Source organism: Colossoma macropomum, unplaced genomic scaffold (genome assembly GCF_904425465.1).
Source record: "Colossoma macropomum unplaced genomic scaffold, Colossoma_macropomum, whole genome shotgun sequence".
In the NCBI taxonomy this organism is placed as follows: domain Eukaryota; kingdom Metazoa; phylum Chordata; class Actinopteri; order Characiformes; family Serrasalmidae; genus Colossoma; species Colossoma macropomum.
In genome coordinates, this window is record NW_023494798.1 from 21536974 (window position 1) to 21556212 (window position 19239).

Consider the following 19239-nt stretch of genomic DNA (forward strand, 5'->3'; position numbering starts at 1 on the left):
CATGGATCGAACACTTAAGATAAAAAAAATGAATACTCTAATTTATAAAATGTTTTGTTCAGACAGAGAGGGACTTTTGGGGTTGTGTGTGTTGTAGCCTTGGCCCTCCCCCACCTGCTAAACAGACTGTTTATGTTGTTATTTAATGCTGTTATGTTGCTGTTCTTCAGTTACAGTGTGTCTACAGTGTGTCTACTGTGTTTAGAGATTATATAAAAATATACAAAGGTTTACAACCTTTTAAGAAGTGTGATCATTGAGAACTGACAATCAGTCAATAAAGCGCTGTTAAACTAAAAATCATATAGTATGAACTATAAAATTGATAAACTTTTAAATACAGTATTATATTGTCTGGTGTTATTAGATAACCAAATATTTAGCCCCATAAAGTTGATCTCAGCCATAAATTTTTTAAATCGGTCAGGCCCTAAAGTGCCATAAAGTGTTCAAATCCAATCAGAAATAATCCACTTGTACAATGAATACATTTATATATTATAGCATTAATACATATGTTTATGTATTAATGCTATAAATGGGGGCAGTCGTGGGCTGGAGGTTGAGGAACCAGCCGTGTGACCCGAAGGTCACTGGTTTGATCCCCTGAGCCGACAGTACATGACTGAGGTGCCCTTGAGCAAGGCACCTAACCTCCAACTGCTCCCCGGGCGCTGCAGATAGGGCTGCCCACCACTCCGGGCAAGTGTGTGTTCACTATTGTGTATGTGGTGTACGGATGGGTTAGACTGCAGAGGTGAAATTTCCCTGTTGTGGGACTAATAAGGATCTCTTAATTTATGCTGGATGTTTTGTTTATCAGAGTTGATTACATTGATGATACTTGTTTTCAGGAGCTCGGCTCTATGATGAGGACCATCACCACTTAAACCAGCATTCCTGCTCTACTCGTTCATTGACACAACTTGTTCCAAATGAGCTGCATTTGTATGATTAAGCTTAGTTATTAACTATGGGCAGTCGAGTTGAGCTTCATTAGTGATTTTAGTTACTGTGGTTAAACACTCTCTGTAGCGCTCTCACTCTGAAAGGCCTCCTGCGTTATTTAGTAAGCCAGTTAATGCAATGAAGTATGCAGTTACAGTAACTGGCTCTCAGGCCTTCTCTGTCGTTGCAGTAGTAGTAGCAGCAGAGAGACTCAGAGTGCTGCCATTCTGAAGTTTCAACAGTAGAGGGCACCTATTGACTGTATCTCTGATATATCTATATTGTCTGTAGTGTAATAGAACATGTTAAACTGCATATTATACGTGCCTGCCCTTTGATGCTGTCCAGTGCTACAGACAGACTCTAATGTGCTCTTTATTTTGAGTGCTATTATTAAATGAGTCGTGCAATCATATAGATGAATGTATTATGGGAACCTACTATGTGTTATTTCAGAAGAGAGAGAGAAAGAAAGAAAAAGGTGAGATTGTGGGCAAATTGGAGGTCTTTATAGTCTCAGTGTGATAGAGCAGCTCAATCATTATTCTCTTAATTCAGTCTGTGGCTGAAATTACATATTGATTTTTTTAGCAAGGCATCACCAGATCCTACAGAGTTAGTCAAATGCAGACAGCAGATGTGACACATCCACACCCTTACTGTTCATATCTTTAACATAGAACAAGGTCAGCCGCTTTATTTCAGCATGTGAGAGAGGCCGATTTCATTAACACTACTTGAACCCTGCTACACAACACTGACATAACCATGCTATAAGTATGTCATTGCAGATGTCATATGCTGTCATAATTTGACAGATTATGTCCAGTAATATATCAGTCACATGTTTTTACTCTAGTCAGCCGTCATGACATCCAGCAATATGACACGTCATGACCATTAATGGTAAACAGGTCACTGCCATGTCATTTAACATAATCTATCCTGACCACTCATGACAGCATATGACATCTGCCATGACGTGTTTGACATGTAGTAGGTTTCAAGCAAAGTGTTATCGAGATTTCTTATGCTTTTGTAGTTGCAGAGATGCAGTTTTGCAATGGTGTTGTTCAAACTAAATGGTCTTTTTGCTCATTTATTTATTATTTTATTTATTTATAACTTTTATTTATTATTATTCTTTTAATGCTCTCAAACTTTGTAACCTACATTTTGGTAATACAAATGCAGCTTTATTTTCCACAGCAAAAAAAGCCCCCTGAATTGAGCTAATTTGAATTGAGCAGAATTGAATGGAGAGATGGAGCATGAAAGCATTAGAAAGAGCATGTGTGATTAGTGATTAAGCATTTAGACTCACACACTGAGGCTTTTGAGGAGCAGGTGGAGACTGCTGTAATATTCCCCACTAACTACCACAGTTAGGAAACTAGGACACAAATCCCAGCAGACGTACGCTCACTTTAAACACCTCTACTGTGTGTGTGTGTGTGTGTGTGCGTGTGTGTGCGTGTCTGTGTGTGTGAGAGAGTGTGAAAACGTGGCCTCTGCTCAGGGACAGACAGACAGCATAGAGAGAGTGAGGGAGAGGGGCCAGATGTTGGCTGCTCTTTCCTGGCCTTTTAAACTCTCACTGCTGCTCAGCCGCCCAGAGAGAGACTGTGACATTAAAACAGCAGCATGATAGCCTCTCTCTCTCTCTCTCTCTCTCTCTCTCTCTCTCTCTCTCTCTCTCTCTCTCTCTTTCTCTTTCCTCATTCTTGCTCTCTCTCTGTTTCTCCCTCTCACTCTTTTGCTTTCTTTCTTTTCTCCCTCTCTCTTTCTCTCTTCTCCCTTTCTCTCTTCTCCATCTCCCTCTGTTTCTTACTCTCCCTCCTTCTCTCTTCATATTTCTCTTTTTGTGCTCTCTCTCTCTCTCTCTCTCTCTCTCTCTCTCTCTCTCTCTCCCCCCTCTAGGATAGCTGTGCGCGGGTTTTGCTGTTCAGAGGGGCGAATAAAGAGATAAAAAACTACAACAGCCAAACTGCCTTCCAGGTGAGAACAAAGCCTCAGCGCTCCTCTGAAACCATGTGGAGCTCACTCAAACAGATTGAACCTCTCACTGCGTGCCATCTCTCTGACACTCCACTGCTTTAACCACTGGGCCAGCTCTTCCCCTGATTTGTAGACCCTAATGCTCATCACGTTTGATGAAGTGTTATTTTTGGGAATGATACCTTTTGAATGCTCTCACTGAGATATGAACACAACTGCAGAATGCCGCTGATAAGCCTGACTAATCATTTCAGCAGGGGCCTGTCTGAAGGTGCGTAAAGCCTTTTTTTAGCTGCTGACATCATGACACTGAAGGAAACTGCTGTGCCCCAGAATCTGAAGCAACCGCTGATCTTATCGTGGTGCTAAAACTGTTTATCCTTGTTTGTTTTTTTGTGTGTTTTGTAAATAAAAAATTGTTGTGCTTGTATGTTTTGGCTGCTTAGCTTCCATAGATGGACACTCAATGAAGTAAATAGTACAAACACAGCACACATGATCACTTGAACCCTGAGACTAAGTGAATAAACTAATCAGGTATGCTCCTGCTTTTTATGGAATGAACACCTGCTGCCACGTTGGCCCTTGGCAGATAAGACTGGACACCCCTCATGTAAATGTTGAAGTTTCAAAATGTCCCATTCACTGGATAGAGTCTGTATATGGAAATTAAGCAGCAAAAGCAGCCTGTTTTGAAATTATTATGGTGATGTCACAACCATGGCCACATTTATATATGCCTGCCTATTCGACCTATAACCCACCCATTAATGTTAAATTGATGGGGAGTGTTGGTTTGCAGACAGTCTGTAGCTATTGTCTGAGTTATTGGAATGAAAGATGGTGGGAAAAATAATTAAATGCTGTACTGTTCATGACTGTTGAGAAGAAAGGGAACAAATCCAGATATATGGCAGAAGTGGCTAAAGTTTGTTTTTCCAGGGTCATTGAGGACTTTAGTCTGAATTAATAGTTTCTTCCACATTTCTCTCTGGACAGTCGATGAGAATGGAAGTCTTCACACAGTCCTACACATCACATCACATCAGTCCTAAAGTAATTAAAACAGCTTAAAAAAAGCAATTAAAAATAGTCATACAAAAATAAGTTGTGACTGTATTTGATACATAAAAACTGTACTTAAGTGTACTTTGAGTGAAAAAAATACAATACAAGAAGAGTGTAGAACACAGGCCTTTTGAGTTTTATTGGTTATTACCAACTTATTTTTAACAACTTGGAGATTTTCAGCTTTTCAGAATTCCCCACTGTCTACTGCCAGCAAAGGTTGTGGTGGGGGGGCTTGTGGGGGTTATGTCTATAGACTGATGGTTAAGTGCTATATGAAGCTGTACATGCCAAAAGCATACTCATGTTGCTGTGTGTCACCTCAGGCATGGCACACATAGCCAGTGCTTCCTGTTTGAACTCCTGCTCCAATTGACATTGACACAGATTTCCAGCACAGATCAAAGTTAATTTGTTTGTACATAGGGATGGGGGGGCAACATGGCGCTGCTGCACAAACCAACAGAGGAGCCATTAGACAGCTGCCAAAGTCAGATGCAGCCCTTTAACGAAGAAAAGCTAATTAGCCCTCATGTTCAGACAGAACAACGGAGAGAGAACAGAGAGAGGAAGGGATGGAGAGGCAGAGAGAGGCAGAGTGTTAATTGTGCCGCTGATTTATGTATCATTAGTGTGACTCTGCCATGTTTCCATACCAACAGTAAACTCAAGCTGTATCTACAGTTGCACTCCCTTAACCCATGTTGCAGTATTCAGCGTTCTACTTTATAATAATGCTTTAGACCTACAGCATTGTGTAATTTGAATGTTATGCAACATCGTTGCAGGTGTGATCATGTGAATGTGTGGGTGGCCATATTTGGAGTAATTAGTTGCTAATTGAAGACACTGGCACAAAAACATGTGCCTCATTTATTGCTGTTTCTCTTTATTTTCTTTAGGTGGCTATCATAGCAGGAAACTTTGACCTGGCAGAAATTATAAAAGTTCACAAAGCATCAGATGTTGGTAAGTAAACTGAATATCTCCCTGTTTGGACTCTGATGGTCTGTCTTCACATACATTATACAGTCAGATGATCATTGTGTTGATGCAGCTAGAATGTATCATGACACAGACACTAGCAATTTAAAAATGCACTGATGCAGCATAATACATTGATATGAAATGCATCAATATTGATATTTTAAACTCAGTTATGAGAAATAATAATACAACCCTGTTTCCAATAATTGGGATGCTGTGCAAAGTGTAAATGTGTAAAAGTGCAAACAGAATGCAGTGATGTGCAAATTTGTGCACATTTAAACCCTATAATTAAGGACAACGTATCTTTTAAATATATACTCGTTTTGAATTTGGTGCCAGCCATGTTTTTCAAAAAAGTTGGGACAGGGGCATGTCTACCACTGTGTTGCATCACCTCTTCTTTTAACAACAATGTAAGCATTTGGGAACTGAGGAGACCAGTTGCTGCAGCTCTGCTCAGGCCCAGAGAAGGTGGTGGTGTTTCTGGATCCTGTTCATATATGGGTTGTTTTTTTGCATGGTAGACTTTTAACTTGCATTTGTGGATGCAGTAATGCTCTGTGTTTACAAACAATGGTTTTCAGAAGTGTTTCTGAGTCCTTGCAGTGATTTCCACTACAGAATCACGTCTTTTTAATGCAGAGGGCCCAAAGATCATGACCGTCCTATATTGGTTTTCAGCCTTGTCCATTGCATACAGACATTTCTCTAGATTCTGTGAATCTTTAAATGCGATTGTGTACCACAGCTGATGAAATCCCAAAGTTCTTTGACGTCTTTTACTTTGAGAAATGTTATTCTTGAGTTGTTCTGTTTTTTTCTCCACATGGTCTTTCACAGAGTGGTGAGCCCCTCCCCATCTTTACTTCTGAAAGACTTTCAAAGTCTCTCTGAAATGCTCTTTTTATATAATAATGTTACTGACCTGTTGCTAATTAATTTAATTATTTGTGAGATGTTCCACCAGGTGTTTGGTTTTTTTTAGCATTACACAACTTTACCAGTCGTTTGTTGTCCTAGTCTCAATTTTTTAAATGGACATTTATTTAAAAAAAATAAATAAAATGTAATACGTTGTCTGTACCATTTTCAAATAAATATAGGGTTAAAATGATTTGCACATTATTTTCATTTTGTTTTTATTTACATTTTGTACAATGTTCCAACTTTTTTGGAAACAGGGTTGCCATCCATTCTCTGTGAAAAGGCCAAATGTCCATTTCAACATGTGCAAGTTTTTTGGCCAAAAATACAATTCTCAAGCTAATTTCAAACGGAACAATAGTTTAAAATTGTTTTATTTTCAGTATACCTCTACTGTATTCCTCTACTTCAACACTGGATTCACTAAGACTGTAGCTTATCACACAAAGTAACAGCTTGCTCGTGAGGCGCAGGCTTTAAAAGGCACAGTGTGATAATGGAGATGTGAACAAGCTGGAGCAAAACAAAACCAGTTCTTTCCCACTAAAACAGTCTACAGGGGCATTATTTTATTCTGTCAATAAATTTTGTGCTGCGTCTTCTCCCTCATGTCCATCTGGTTCTAAGAGTTTAAACAGTGTTATTCTGATTGGTAAACATTGTTTCAGCACATGTTCGAGGCTTGTTCCTCCTTCTAACTGCTGTGACTCCTGCAATTGTTAAAGTGTCCCACCATGTGTTTTGAGATTCTAATGCAAATTCACACTTGGGTTTAAAAGGCAGGCAAAAATCTGCACAGTACCATCCACTGTGGCTCAGACTCAGACTTTAGTAAATGGAGCAGAATATGAAATCAACTGCATGTGTTATAGTTTCACCAACTTTTTGTGTGACCCTCCTATGTTTTGTACTGCCCTCCCTTAAATGCACATGCATGAGAAAGAGAAGCATGTTTTGTTTTTTGCTAGGCATACAGCCAATAAACAGCTTGTTTAGGCTTGTGCGGCAATTTTGTGGGGAAATATGCATCTGATTTTGGCCTGAAACTTAAACTGTTGTAAAATTTGAGATTTTATTATGCGCTTAGTCGTTACTTAAACAATAAAAAATAAAATCTAATTGTTGTGATGTCAGAAACTGACCACACTTAACAACCACAAACCATAATGAATTCCATATGCATTGCATGTAGGTTGTGTGTTAAGACGTTCACATTACAAGCCTCATTGTTCACTTCAGATTTATAGCTCAGATCCAATGTGTAGGTTTGTGACTCAAATCCATCATTAATGTGAATGAACTTGTGTCCTGAAATGACCTGCATGCGCACACCCTAATCCAAAATCTCACATGAATGAACCACAAGCATCATAAACAACAAACTAACCAGCAGAACAAGCCTTTCTCATGAAGGTAATTAGCTCTCAACAGTTCTTAGCTGTTCATTACTAAATGGAGAGAAAAAAAGGGTCAGATGCATAGCTTTTGTAGCATTTACTGACACTAACTTTAGGTTAGGTGCTGCTCCCACGTTAACGTTGAATGATAGAATGTGCACAGTAACAAAAAAAAAACATGTGAGTGAGCATTCTCGTTAAGGTTGCATGGCCACAAATTGGATATTATCATGAAAGTGGCTCAGGTCAAACCTGAAAAGATCAGATCTGTGTCACATGAAGGCAGAAAATGGGGTTTGTGCCACTTCAGCCTGGTAATGTGAACATAGCCTGAGTTAATTCTAAGGCTAATGCTCTAGCCACCAGTGCTGGTGTATTCAGCAAGCTGTCGCTGAAGGGTCACATGCATTAGTGTTCAGTGCTAGTATCGTGGAGCTGAGCTGAAGCAGCATTTACCTCCCAGGCTTAGACAGATGTTGGTGATTCCAGCCAATGACAGCCCAGCAGGACACTCCTAAAGCTTATCTACTTAACTGAAACTTAAACCCTCTGGAAAACTAGCCAAGCCTTACACATCGTCTTTCAGAGGGGAAAGATGGTGTTTCATCATTAGAATTCATTGATGTCACACTCCTCACCCCTTTCTCTTCCTCACGCCTGTATCTATTTTCTTGGCTCTCTCAATCTCTAATTTTCCCTCTTTCACTACATCCTTCACTGGGGGGGAGAGAGAGAAAGAGACTGAGTGAGTGTGAGTGAGGGGTCTCTGTGTGTGATTGGACATTTGGCCTTTTCACCGGGAATGGATGGCAAGTGGAGGAAAAGATTTAAACCCATTTTACAGAGAGGCCTTGAGTGGATGTCTTCACTTCTTATTTGGCCTCAAGAGACCTCACTGCAGAATTCAGACACCAGAAACAAATTGCTCCTCTTTGGTGACACACTGTACACTGTTTGTTTAGAGGGAAAGTAATTCTTCAGCTGATTTGGCTTTTAATGAGTAATTGTTATCTACACAATTTGGAATATATTCAAGCTTTGACATAAATATTCATACTGTACTTCCACTAAAACTGTGAAAGATGTACTTAGTGTTTATTAATGTTTACTTTTAAATTACATTCTATATATTGATGTTAAACTTATTGTGACCCATATTGTGGGAAAATAAATTTCCCTTGCTTTTTTAAGTAAAGGGGTTTGAAGTCATTTGCAAATATTGTTAGTTTTATAACTGTTCACTAAGCTGGAAAAACAGCCTATTTTGAATTCAGTGATTCTGTGATGTCACAAACTCACTTAAATTTATCCACCTGTTCAGTCTACAGCAGTTTAGCCTTTTCCATTCATGTTGAAGTTCTAAGGAGTGTTTCAGCTCTTGAGTGCTTTGTGAATACAGGACAACCAATGAGAACAGAGCTCCTTTATCTTATCAGTCTTGAGGATACAGTAATACAAACAGCCTGTTTAATTCTAAGGCATAGAGAAAGGTTGGAAAGTGGTCATGTAAAAATGAATTATGACTTATCAATTATGAATTTTTTGTACACACATCCACGTAAATGATAGGTGGACCCTAAGGAAAATTAAATGTAGGATATGGGCCCTTTAAGACAATATTCAAAGAATATTCCAAATATATAAGAAATTTACCCTGAAAATTTGCCATTTCACATTCAAAAATGACTTAAAGCCTTCTTTGAATGTGCTTTCTACTAGTTCACCTGGTAAGCATATGGAGTATTATGTAACGTACACATAGCCGGCTATTTCTATCTCACTGAAGTCAAAGTTTAAAAGAGAAATGCAAGATTATTGCTGGCGGACTGGCTGGATTTGAACTTAGCAAAATAAAATGTTTACACTGTACCAGACTAAAGCGAAAAAAGCACTGAAACTAATTGATTATACATGCAATAATAGGGCTCTTAGTCTAACAGTTACTTCAGCATGGACAAATCAGGTTCTCCCTGTGATGTTATTAGAACACATGGAAAGCCAGAACCAACTATACGGTCCTTCAATCATGAAGCAACCTACATCTTCAGAAGACACACAGTAGGCACCTTCATTACATGTTAGAAACAGTGTGAATACAATCAGGTTAAAGAAGATCAGCTAGAAAATAAAGATCAAAGATATAAAGATATATAATAGAAATTATCGAGACTTTATATCACCCCAAAGAAAATACATTTTGAACTTCATATTTTTGAGAACTGTAGTCTAAATACTTTGTTCGGAACATCTAAACCACATAGCTCACGCTGCAGAAGACAGCTGACATCATTAAACTGAGAGAAAGCAGTGATGAGAGTGCATTAGAGGAGTATAGTGATTGGCAGGGTAAGCACACAAAATGTACTGTACTTAAAATTGCTTTTATTTGGTGACTCATAGTTTGACTCACATGTTTTCAGTCAGTCATGAGAGTGAGAGAGGGAGTACTTCAGTCAACTAAATGGTTACAGGAATTAGTGCCATCAGTCATAAGAACTTTCTCTGTGGCAAGATGGTAGTGGCTGCCTGTTGCTCTGATTGGTTGGAGCTGAGATCTATTCAGGTGACAGCAGTGTTTTTACCATAGAACATAGCCGTTCTTCATTTCTCCTCAGATCATGGGGAATCAGTAATTAGAATGGCACCAGATCACAAAGGTACATTTCCATAATGACAAACTGTGTTGCAGTAATAATGTATGAATGGTAGAGCTTTGAAGTTTCACATTTGATGCAAGTTCTCATGAAATGACTTAAGATAACCGAATTAGTTGGGGCATTTTCTTGGGAGAACATAAGAGAGCTGTGAACATAATTATAGCACAGAGGAAAAGGTAGATAATGCCACTTAAATGCAAAATTAGTACTAGAGTAAAACTGCAAAAAAAGACCACCTAAGTTCCTTATGGTTGAAGTTCTTAGATAAAAACTGAAAACTAACCAGTTCCAGTTCTAACTAGATAAAATGGTTGAGTGTAGTTTTTTTTTAGTTTAAAATGTGCTGTCCTGCTTTCCATTTACCCCTTTTATAAAGCAGTAACCAGTTTTACACTCTGAATGTGTCCCAAATGTAGTTGATCATACAAGACATGTTTGATGTCTGAAATTTGTTTCATTAGTTTTGCAGTGGAGCTATAAAGCTAATGCTAACAAGTAATGGACGTTTGTACTGCAATAACTTAGTTAGCTTAGTTAGCTGGACAAATTTGCCACTCAGCACAGGCTTGGTTCCAGCTACTAGTGCTAAATGATGCCTGTTTAGAGGGTGTTTCCAAGTACAAAGTTGAGTGACTTGTGTTAGACTGAAGGTTGAAATTGAATGTGTTCTCTGTAACTCTTAGCTGTTGCTGAGCCATTATCACGCTTAGTTTTTCCTGGCTCTGATTTTTTTCTCTTTCTATCAGAGGGCCCATTCCACTAGTATGTGAGCCCCTGTAAAATATAAATGGGTGGAATGTGTCATCAGTTTTTAAATACCAGCATAATACTTAAATACTGCACACAGTTAGCACGATGCTAATTGGTGGTCATACGCTTCCATTACTACATTATCAGTGTAACTTCAGAGCAAATCTCTGAATCTTTCTGATCATTTGCTTTCATATCCTGAGAAACGACATTTTGAGTTCTCTTGACGTTGATCCAATCTGAACACTGATTGTGTCTTTCAGTGCCTTTCAGGGAAACGCCCTCCTACACGAACCGCCGGCGTGTGACTGGAGGTGGGACTCTGACATCATCACGCTCGCTGCTTCGCTCCGCCTCCGACAACAACCTGAATGGGGCAGAAGTTGGCCCCACCCATTCGCCCGTGCCCTCTCTGCGGAGTCTGCCTCCTCTAGCGCCCCCCGGGGGCGAGGCAGCAGACGGCAGTCTGCAAAGCACAGGCAGCTCACGCTCTTCCCACTCCCGCTCACCCTCCCTGCACCGCGTCAGCGAGGAGCCCGACATACACACCCTGCGCAGACACCCCCCACTCCCACACGGCCACAGCCGCGGACGCCTCAGGTGAGCATCCAATACCTCGACACAATGATAACACGCTGTCATTTGCCATATATTATACTGCTGTAAACAAAAATTATAGGATTGCAAATGTAATACAGTGTATTTGTTAATAAGGCCACATCCTCTTTTTGAAATGACGGTACATCACTTTCTTTATTAGATTAACAACCACAAGCACAGACTTACACTGCCATTAAAAAGGTTAGAATCGTCACTGAAAATTTTACAATCTGTTTTCAGTCTATAAAATGATTCTGTTTAACTTCACAGGTTTCAGATTTGTATAGCATCAAGAATGCCTCATACTGCAGCAAAGGCCCTTATATTAGAACAACTGTTGATTATATATGGAAGTGTTATAAATGATAGGATAGCTTGTTTAGTTGAAAGAATCATCACTTCATGCCAAGCTTGCATGTCAATGCTCTACGAACTGCACTGCTTTTCACATGACCATTAAAGCTAAAAGAGAAGAGATGCCTAAGAAGTTATTGAACAAGGAAAATACTCAGCACAAAATTTTATCTTGGCTGTAAATATGTCTCAGTGTGTGCTGTTATACTAGTACAGGCTAAAAATATAAACGAAAATGCAGACTTACTTTGCTCTGCTTTAAGCTTTAGGTCAGCTGTAGCCACTTTTCTCATATCTCAGTCAGGAAACTTTTCTGCGAAAGTAGAGTTTCTTTTAAAATGTCTCTCAACGTTTGGCTTTTTACGAAGTCGCTTCTCATTCACCAGCTTCTTGTTCAAATTGTCCCGCTCCACCTTAAATGATGCCTGAGGGGCCAGAATGTACTGCTGTGCCATTTGAGGTGGAACGGGAAAATTCGAACAAGATGCTGGAGAATGAGAAGCTGACTTCAGCTTCGCGACTTAGTGTTTGACAGTTTCTGGTTGCAGATTAAACATATCAGGAAACCAGCTTTAGTGTTTTGTTTTGTTAGCCACTAGCTAGGTGAGACTGTTATCTGCGCTGCTGTGGCCAGCAGTCTGCACACCAACCTTTAGCATTGGTGAATTAACAGTTATTCATTAACTCCAGCGTTTAAGACCATTTATTGTGAAAACTGTGTTAGAACTGTGTGTTATAACGATCAACAGAGCTTCATTTTACAGCAAAGGATGATTGTTATTTTACCTAAAAGTCTGGTTCTGCTGTGGAGCCGCAGGGCAGTAAAAGAGCCACGTGTTGCTGACCCCTGGCTTAGCTAAAGCAAAAAAAGCATTTTCATAACAGACTATTACTAACAGTACTGCGCAGAGCCAGGGTCACTGATAAGAATTTTGAGGCTGAAGTGTTGCTGAAGTTTAATTTAAGACTCTGAATGTCATGTCTGTACATATCTTGCTGAAATGTTTGAATTGAAGCAGTTTTATTTCAACAGTTGACAGTGCTTTGCACAAAATTGTTTGGTTTGTATCCAGCTATTTTTGTTGATTTTTGTCAGGAAAAACCTGGAATGATTGACTTTGCCTTTACTTAGTCGAAGTCTTTGTTGGATATCATTCTGACAATCGTGCTGTGAAAGTAGCTAAAAAGTAGTGCACTACTTTTCAAAAAGTAGCTAAAAAGTAGTGCGCTACTTTTCAAAAAGTAGCTAAAAAGTAGTGCACTACTTTTCAAAAAGTAGCGAAAAAGTAGCCGCTACTTTTTTTCTGGAAAAGTAGCTAAATTGTAGCTAGCTACAAATTTTGGGAAAGTAGCTACAAAATAGCTAGCCACAATTTTTTTCAGTAGCTATCCCGACCCTGCCATGGAGTTACAACACGTTTGATGAATCATTTCAGTTTTGAGAACTTAGTGATCATCACCATCCATCATCTGTAACAACCCTGCTTAAAATTATGGTTAATTGTGAAACATACAATACTGTGCAAAGAGACCTCCCTTCATTTGTTTAATTTCCAGTCAGAACGACCTTTCAAGTGTGATGAAATAAAGGTAATATATATATATATATATATATATATATATATATATATATATATATATATATATATTTAACAGAAAATGATACAGAAGCTTCAACAACCAAATATAACATAATTTTGTCAGTATTTAGTGTGTTCACTCTTTGCTTTTATTACAGCTTCCATTCTTTTCAGGAGACTTGCTTTCAGTTTTTAAAGAAATCTGCAGAGATCTTTTTTCACACCTCCAAAGTTCAGGCTTGGAGGTTGATTGCACTTTCTGCTTCTCACGAATCCCAAACACACTTAATAATGTTGAGGTCTGGCCTCTGGAGTGGACAGTCCATTGTTCTGGGAACACCAGCATCATCTTGTTGTTTCTTTTTTACATATGCCCTTTCAGTAGCACCCTCAGTAGCAGCTTCTCGACAGCTACACATCCTTTCAGACTCAGTGTTGTTGTTTTCTCAAGGATGGACAGAAACACCAGTGGATTTTTTTCAGATGTGAAGTAAGAGTGGAGCTTGATTTTCTCTGATCTCTGAAAGATGAGGCTTGAAGATACTGTTTATTTGATGGGGACAGTTTGGTGGTCTATCAGGTCTTGCACTGTGACAATGAGTTCTGTATTCTCTATATCTTTTAATAATTTCTTAACTCCAGTTTTAGAAACTGCTGGTTCTTTACATATCTTCCTTTGACTGTCTCCTTCCTCATATAGTCGATTATCTGACATCTAATCTCCACAGAAAAGAGTTCTGAAAAATAAGTAATCTGCACTTGTAGGCCATTTGGACTGGAATTAAACAAACGAAGGGCCTCAGACTTTTGCACAGTGCTGTAAGTATTGTTTTAAGAGTGGTTTTGAGAATGAGTGTTCAGGTACTCATTCAGAAATATCAATACATTATTCAAAGCCTGTAAAATGCTGGATTAAGATTAAGCCTGTAAAATGCTGGATTAAGATTAAGCCTGTAAAATGCTAGATTAAGATAATTAGTGTTACCATTTATTAACTTATACTTGTACCCAAAACACTTAAAACATTGAATAACCCATCTTAAATTGCCCCTAAATATCATAATATGTAAATCTGCATTGTAAAAGTTATAATTGTATATAAAATAAAATAACAATATGATACTTTTGGCCTGTTAATGCTAGAATGGAAAGAAAGGCAAACCTTGAAGCTTTAGTGTTGTTTTTTTAAATCAATTCTGCAATGATATCTTCTTAAATGGCCCCTCTTGTCCACCCTACCTTGATAAAATTTGCGGTTGTCGAATTAACATGAATTTGTGAGGGCTGTAACTTAGACATAGGAGATACATGAAGCACTGTACAATCTGCACATTGCTTCCTACTTATGATGTTGTTGAAATATTTAATATATATTCAGATGAGACGGCTTTTCTCCCTGCCTTTGAACTACAGGGCATGGCGGGATAGACTCGCGACAGAGACCCGTGCATTACATTCTTATTGAATTCTGCTGCAGTATTGTCCTCAGTCTCATATTTATATTTATTGCAGTAGGATTACAGTTAGGGAGATTGACGTAATTTCAGAGCTGAGTGGGCATCGCACTTTATAAGTGTTTGTTGCTTCAGCGTGGAGGAAATGAAATGGTTTCATTTGAAATTCAAGGTCTTCATTGCACATCTTATGTAAATAACAAGCTCTTTGAATTATTCAAGGAGTTAGCATGGATGTTAGTGGATATTATTGCCTCAGTACTCCATGTCACCTTTGACAGTGTAGTTTTTTCAGGCTTTGACCCAGCCGACTATTGTTCTGGATGCATTATGCATAACTGTTGATTTCTGCATTAACGCTACTGGTACTGTGAAAAGCAGAGGCATTTAAAACAGCCTCTCTCTCTCGCTCTCTCTCTCACTCTCTCGCTCTCTCTCTCTCACTCTCTCGCTCTCTCTCTCACTCTCGCGCTCTCTCTCTCCCCCTCTCTCTCTCTCTCCCTCTCTCTCTCTCTCCCTCTCTCTCTGTCTCTCTCTCATTATTTGTACTTGCTTTCTCTGTCTCTGTCTGTTTTTCCTTTCTCTCTTTTCTCTTTCTTCTTTTTTGTTTTTCTTCTTTTTTCTCTCTTTTCTCTCTCTCTGTCTACACACATCTGTCCCTCTTTTGCTCTCTTTTCTTTCCTTCTTTCTTTCCCCCCTTCTGTCTCTTTCTCTCCCCCACTCTCTTGCTTGCTCTATTTTTTTCTTTCTCTCTTTTCTCACTTCTCTCTCTCACAGTGTTTGTGTGTGTGTTGCTCTTTTTCTGTTTTGCTTAAGACACACACACGCACACACACACACACACACACACACACACACACACACACACACACACACACACACACAGAGTAAGGTCCTGAGGGGTGTAAGTATTTGGGGGTGTAAGTGTTTGCTGTGTTTTGTCCTAGTTAACCATCTGTCAGTATGCACTGATATCTGTCCCCTCATAATCATCACTACCTATTATCTGAGGGTCAGCAGGCAGAGCTGTGTGTGTTAATAAATGTGATGGTCAGGGCTCAAGCATCAGCTTCTGCCCCCGGGGTCAGTTCTCCTGCATTAATATAGCATCGTCCATCAAATCTCTTTCTCTCTCTCTTTCTCTCTCTCTCTTGCGCTCTCTCTCTCTTGCTCTCTCTCTCTCTGGTCATTTGCCCTGTTTCTGACTGTGTCCACCTGTCTCTCCCGAAGGTAACTGTGGTGACCAGGGGAGTGTGTAATTAATGGCATCGTCAGTCCCGCCCACTTACTTCCTGCCTGCGGTCAGGTGTGAGGCTATGGCATGTTTAGTCTAAACATGTCCAAACTTTCCAGGGTCAGCCGGGTCATCCACAAACAGCGCTTGTGTGTCTGATTGACAGTTTGCTGTCTGTTTGACCACTTTTAACAAAAATATAATAGGAGGGTAGAATTGATTCATGAATAGATTGACATCTATCAAAATACTTTCAATAGAACATAATATAAATATTAAGCTTGATAAGACTTGATGGAGGAGAATAGTACTGGCAAAGCCATCAGTCAGTCCTGTGGTTTTATATGTGAAGTGCATTAGAAAACATTTGGTAACAGCTCGTTTGAAGGCTACCTACCATTCCTTAGCACTATAACATATTCATAAGCTTTGCATTTTTATAACCATCACTATTTACCAGATAATATAACATACTTTATTAAGCAGATGACACTGTAATTGTATTGATGTTGTTTTTATATTGTTTCGTGCTCATCTGCTTCATGACGAAGAAGTGAAATAATTCATAGGCTGTTTTCTCTTACAATTTACATCTCACAAAAACTGATGTAAGCTCTTCAACACTTAAGTATTGCTTTTTAAATGCATTATTTGTGCTTATGCATGTGTTATGAAGTCCCTTCAAAGGTAGGAATCAAATAAAGGGTTACCAAGCGTTCACAGATTTCACGGTGGGCTAATGTCCACATTAATATTCCTTTTACTCTCATCATACATCATAGATAAGGAACTGATGTTGGGCAGTAAGGCCTGGCTCACAGTCTGCTGGATGGGGTTCATGTCAGGGCTCTATGGAGGACAGTCAAGTTTTTCCACACCAACGTGGACAAATCTTGACTTTGACTTTGCACTTAAAGAATGTCATTGAATGCTGTAGCATTAAGATTTCACAAACCATGATTCCATTATTCTTCCTCCACCAAACTTTAGTATGTATGTACTATGTATTCAGGTTTATAGCGTTCTCCTGGCAATCCACCATACTCCACAGGTCCACAGATTCATCCTTCAGACTGTCAGGTGGTCAGGGGTGATTCATCACTCCCGACAGTGTGTTTTAATTACTCCAGAGTCCAGTGCTGGTTTGCTTTACACTACTTCAGCTGGTGCTTGGCATAATACATGGTGATCTTAGGCTTGTGTTTGGCTTCTCGGCCATGGAAATCTAATCTGTTAAGCTCCTGACAAACAATTTCTGTGCTAATATTCCCTCCAGAGGCAGTTCAGGACCCTGTAGTAGGGGTTGCAAACAAGGCCAGGCGAGTTTTACGCTCTACATGCTTCAGAACTCGTCAGTCCCATGCTGTGAGAATGTGTGACCCACCATTTCACAGCTGAGCTGTATTAGCTCCTAGATGTTACCTCTTCACAGTAATAGCAGTTGGCTGGTGCAGCTCTAGCAGAACAAAGATTTGACTAGCTGACTTGTTGGAAAGGTATCCTATGACAGTGTCATGTTAAAAGTCACTGAGCTCCTCAGTAACAACCCATTCTACTGTGTTTGTCTGTAGAGGTGGTCTGAGGAGTTATGAATTAGAAGTAGTGTCCACATACTTTTGGTCTTGTAGTGGATGTACCTAAGCGCAGAATATAGCAGATGTCAGGTACATGGCTTTGCAGGCACTTAAAGCACCTTTAGCTTTCAAATTCGTCTTGTTAAGCATAAAATAAATGTATCCATTAATAACTGTAGCTATACATCACTGTTAATAAAAATGCATGTTTGGAGAAAAAGATGAGTGATTTAGATGTGTACCATAAAACTGATGGGGACACATGAGTGAGCAGAAAAAAAATCTCATCTGACTGCAAAGGTGTTTAAGTGAGCACCTCTGACAGAAAGCCACCGAAAGCTTCATCTCTCACCATCACAGCTGCTCCTCTACTGGAGACGTAAGGGGCCACATCCAGGCCTTACTTCATTTCTGCAGTTTCATTACACTGCCAATTTATGAGCTCCGTTTAGAGAGAGAGAGGGAAAGACGGACAGAGGGAGAGAGAGAGAGAATGGAGTGATTTATTGACGAGAAAAGGAAATCCATTTTGTTTGTGCAGGCCAGGTAAATGAGGTGTCACTCTGAAAGAGCACTCGTTCAGTCTGGAACCTTCCATGATGGATTCCACCCTCAGGATATCGCTGAGGCTCAAGCCACTCCCTTGCCGCTGCCAGTAGACAGCAGCTAGCAGGAGGATGGAAGAAGGAGAGTTAGGAAGGAGGCAGATTTTCTATTGGCTTTTAAAGACTGAGCGGATGGTTACTAGGTCAATATCATCTTTAACGTCCTCCATCCATACTCTCTTCCTTCCTCCCTCCACACGCCCTGTCTCCTGCTCAGTTTTACTTAATGGCTGTAAAAGGACCTAGAGCAAACAATGGTTCTGGGACTTATAGAACCATGTGCTGCTTTTTAAACAATTTTTTAAAGGTCCTTTTTAAGAACCATATATAACAGGTTTTCAGTCATGGAGATTAAACAAGGTGCTGCTATTGTTATTATTAATTATTATTAGCAATAAAAATAACCTATTATTATTATTAAAATTAACCTATTATCATTATTATTATTATTATTAATAATAATACAGTAATTACGTATAAATGATTATAATAAATGAAGATGATTATTGTTATTAATATATGACTACTAAAAATAATAGTTGTTAGTTGTTGTTACTTCTGTTCTAATTATTATTAGTAGTACTTGTCTTAATAATGGTAGTAATAATAATAATAATAATAATAGTGTTATTATAATATTTATGCCATAGAGGATACAGGATCTCTCTATCGTAACCTTGTAAGGGCAACATAATGCAAATGCACACATAAAAAAACTGAACTACAAAGAACCATTCAGGTGGTTCTTTAAGTTGCCATGGTTCTGTATGGAACCACTGCCTTTGCTAATGAACCACTGAACCCTTTTTAAAGAGTGTAGAAAAGGCTTGAAAACGGCAGTTGTAAAACTAAACATGAAAAAAAGGCAGATGGAATTCATGTTATTATGATTTAAGTTTTTCATCACCCTGTTTTTAAAGAGAACATAAACCTTTAAATGGTTCTCTTTATGATCACAACGTCTCTTTAACAAACAGAATTAAGAAAAGAGACAGAAAAAGAGGATGCACGTAAACAGAGAGAGAGTTAAGAGTTTTTGTTGATAGCAGTGGCTCCAAATTTGCTGGAAGGATGGAATGACCCAATAAATGCACGCACACACACAC

The 19239-nt window shown here is 39.1% G+C and overlaps 1 protein-coding gene across 1 annotated transcript in view; it reads left to right on the plus strand.

The window, feature by feature from the left end:
• Positions 1–19239, plus strand: part of shank3a (SH3 and multiple ankyrin repeat domains 3a) — a 378305-nt gene that overhangs the window by 226901 nt on the left and 132165 nt on the right. The window contains exons 10-12 of the mRNA XM_036585771.1: positions 2869–2946; positions 4917–4983; positions 10996–11332. Of these exons, the coding sequence (XP_036441664.1) occupies positions 2869–2946; positions 4917–4983; positions 10996–11332 (482 nt within the window). The remainder of the gene's footprint in view (positions 1–2868; positions 2947–4916; positions 4984–10995; positions 11333–19239) is intronic.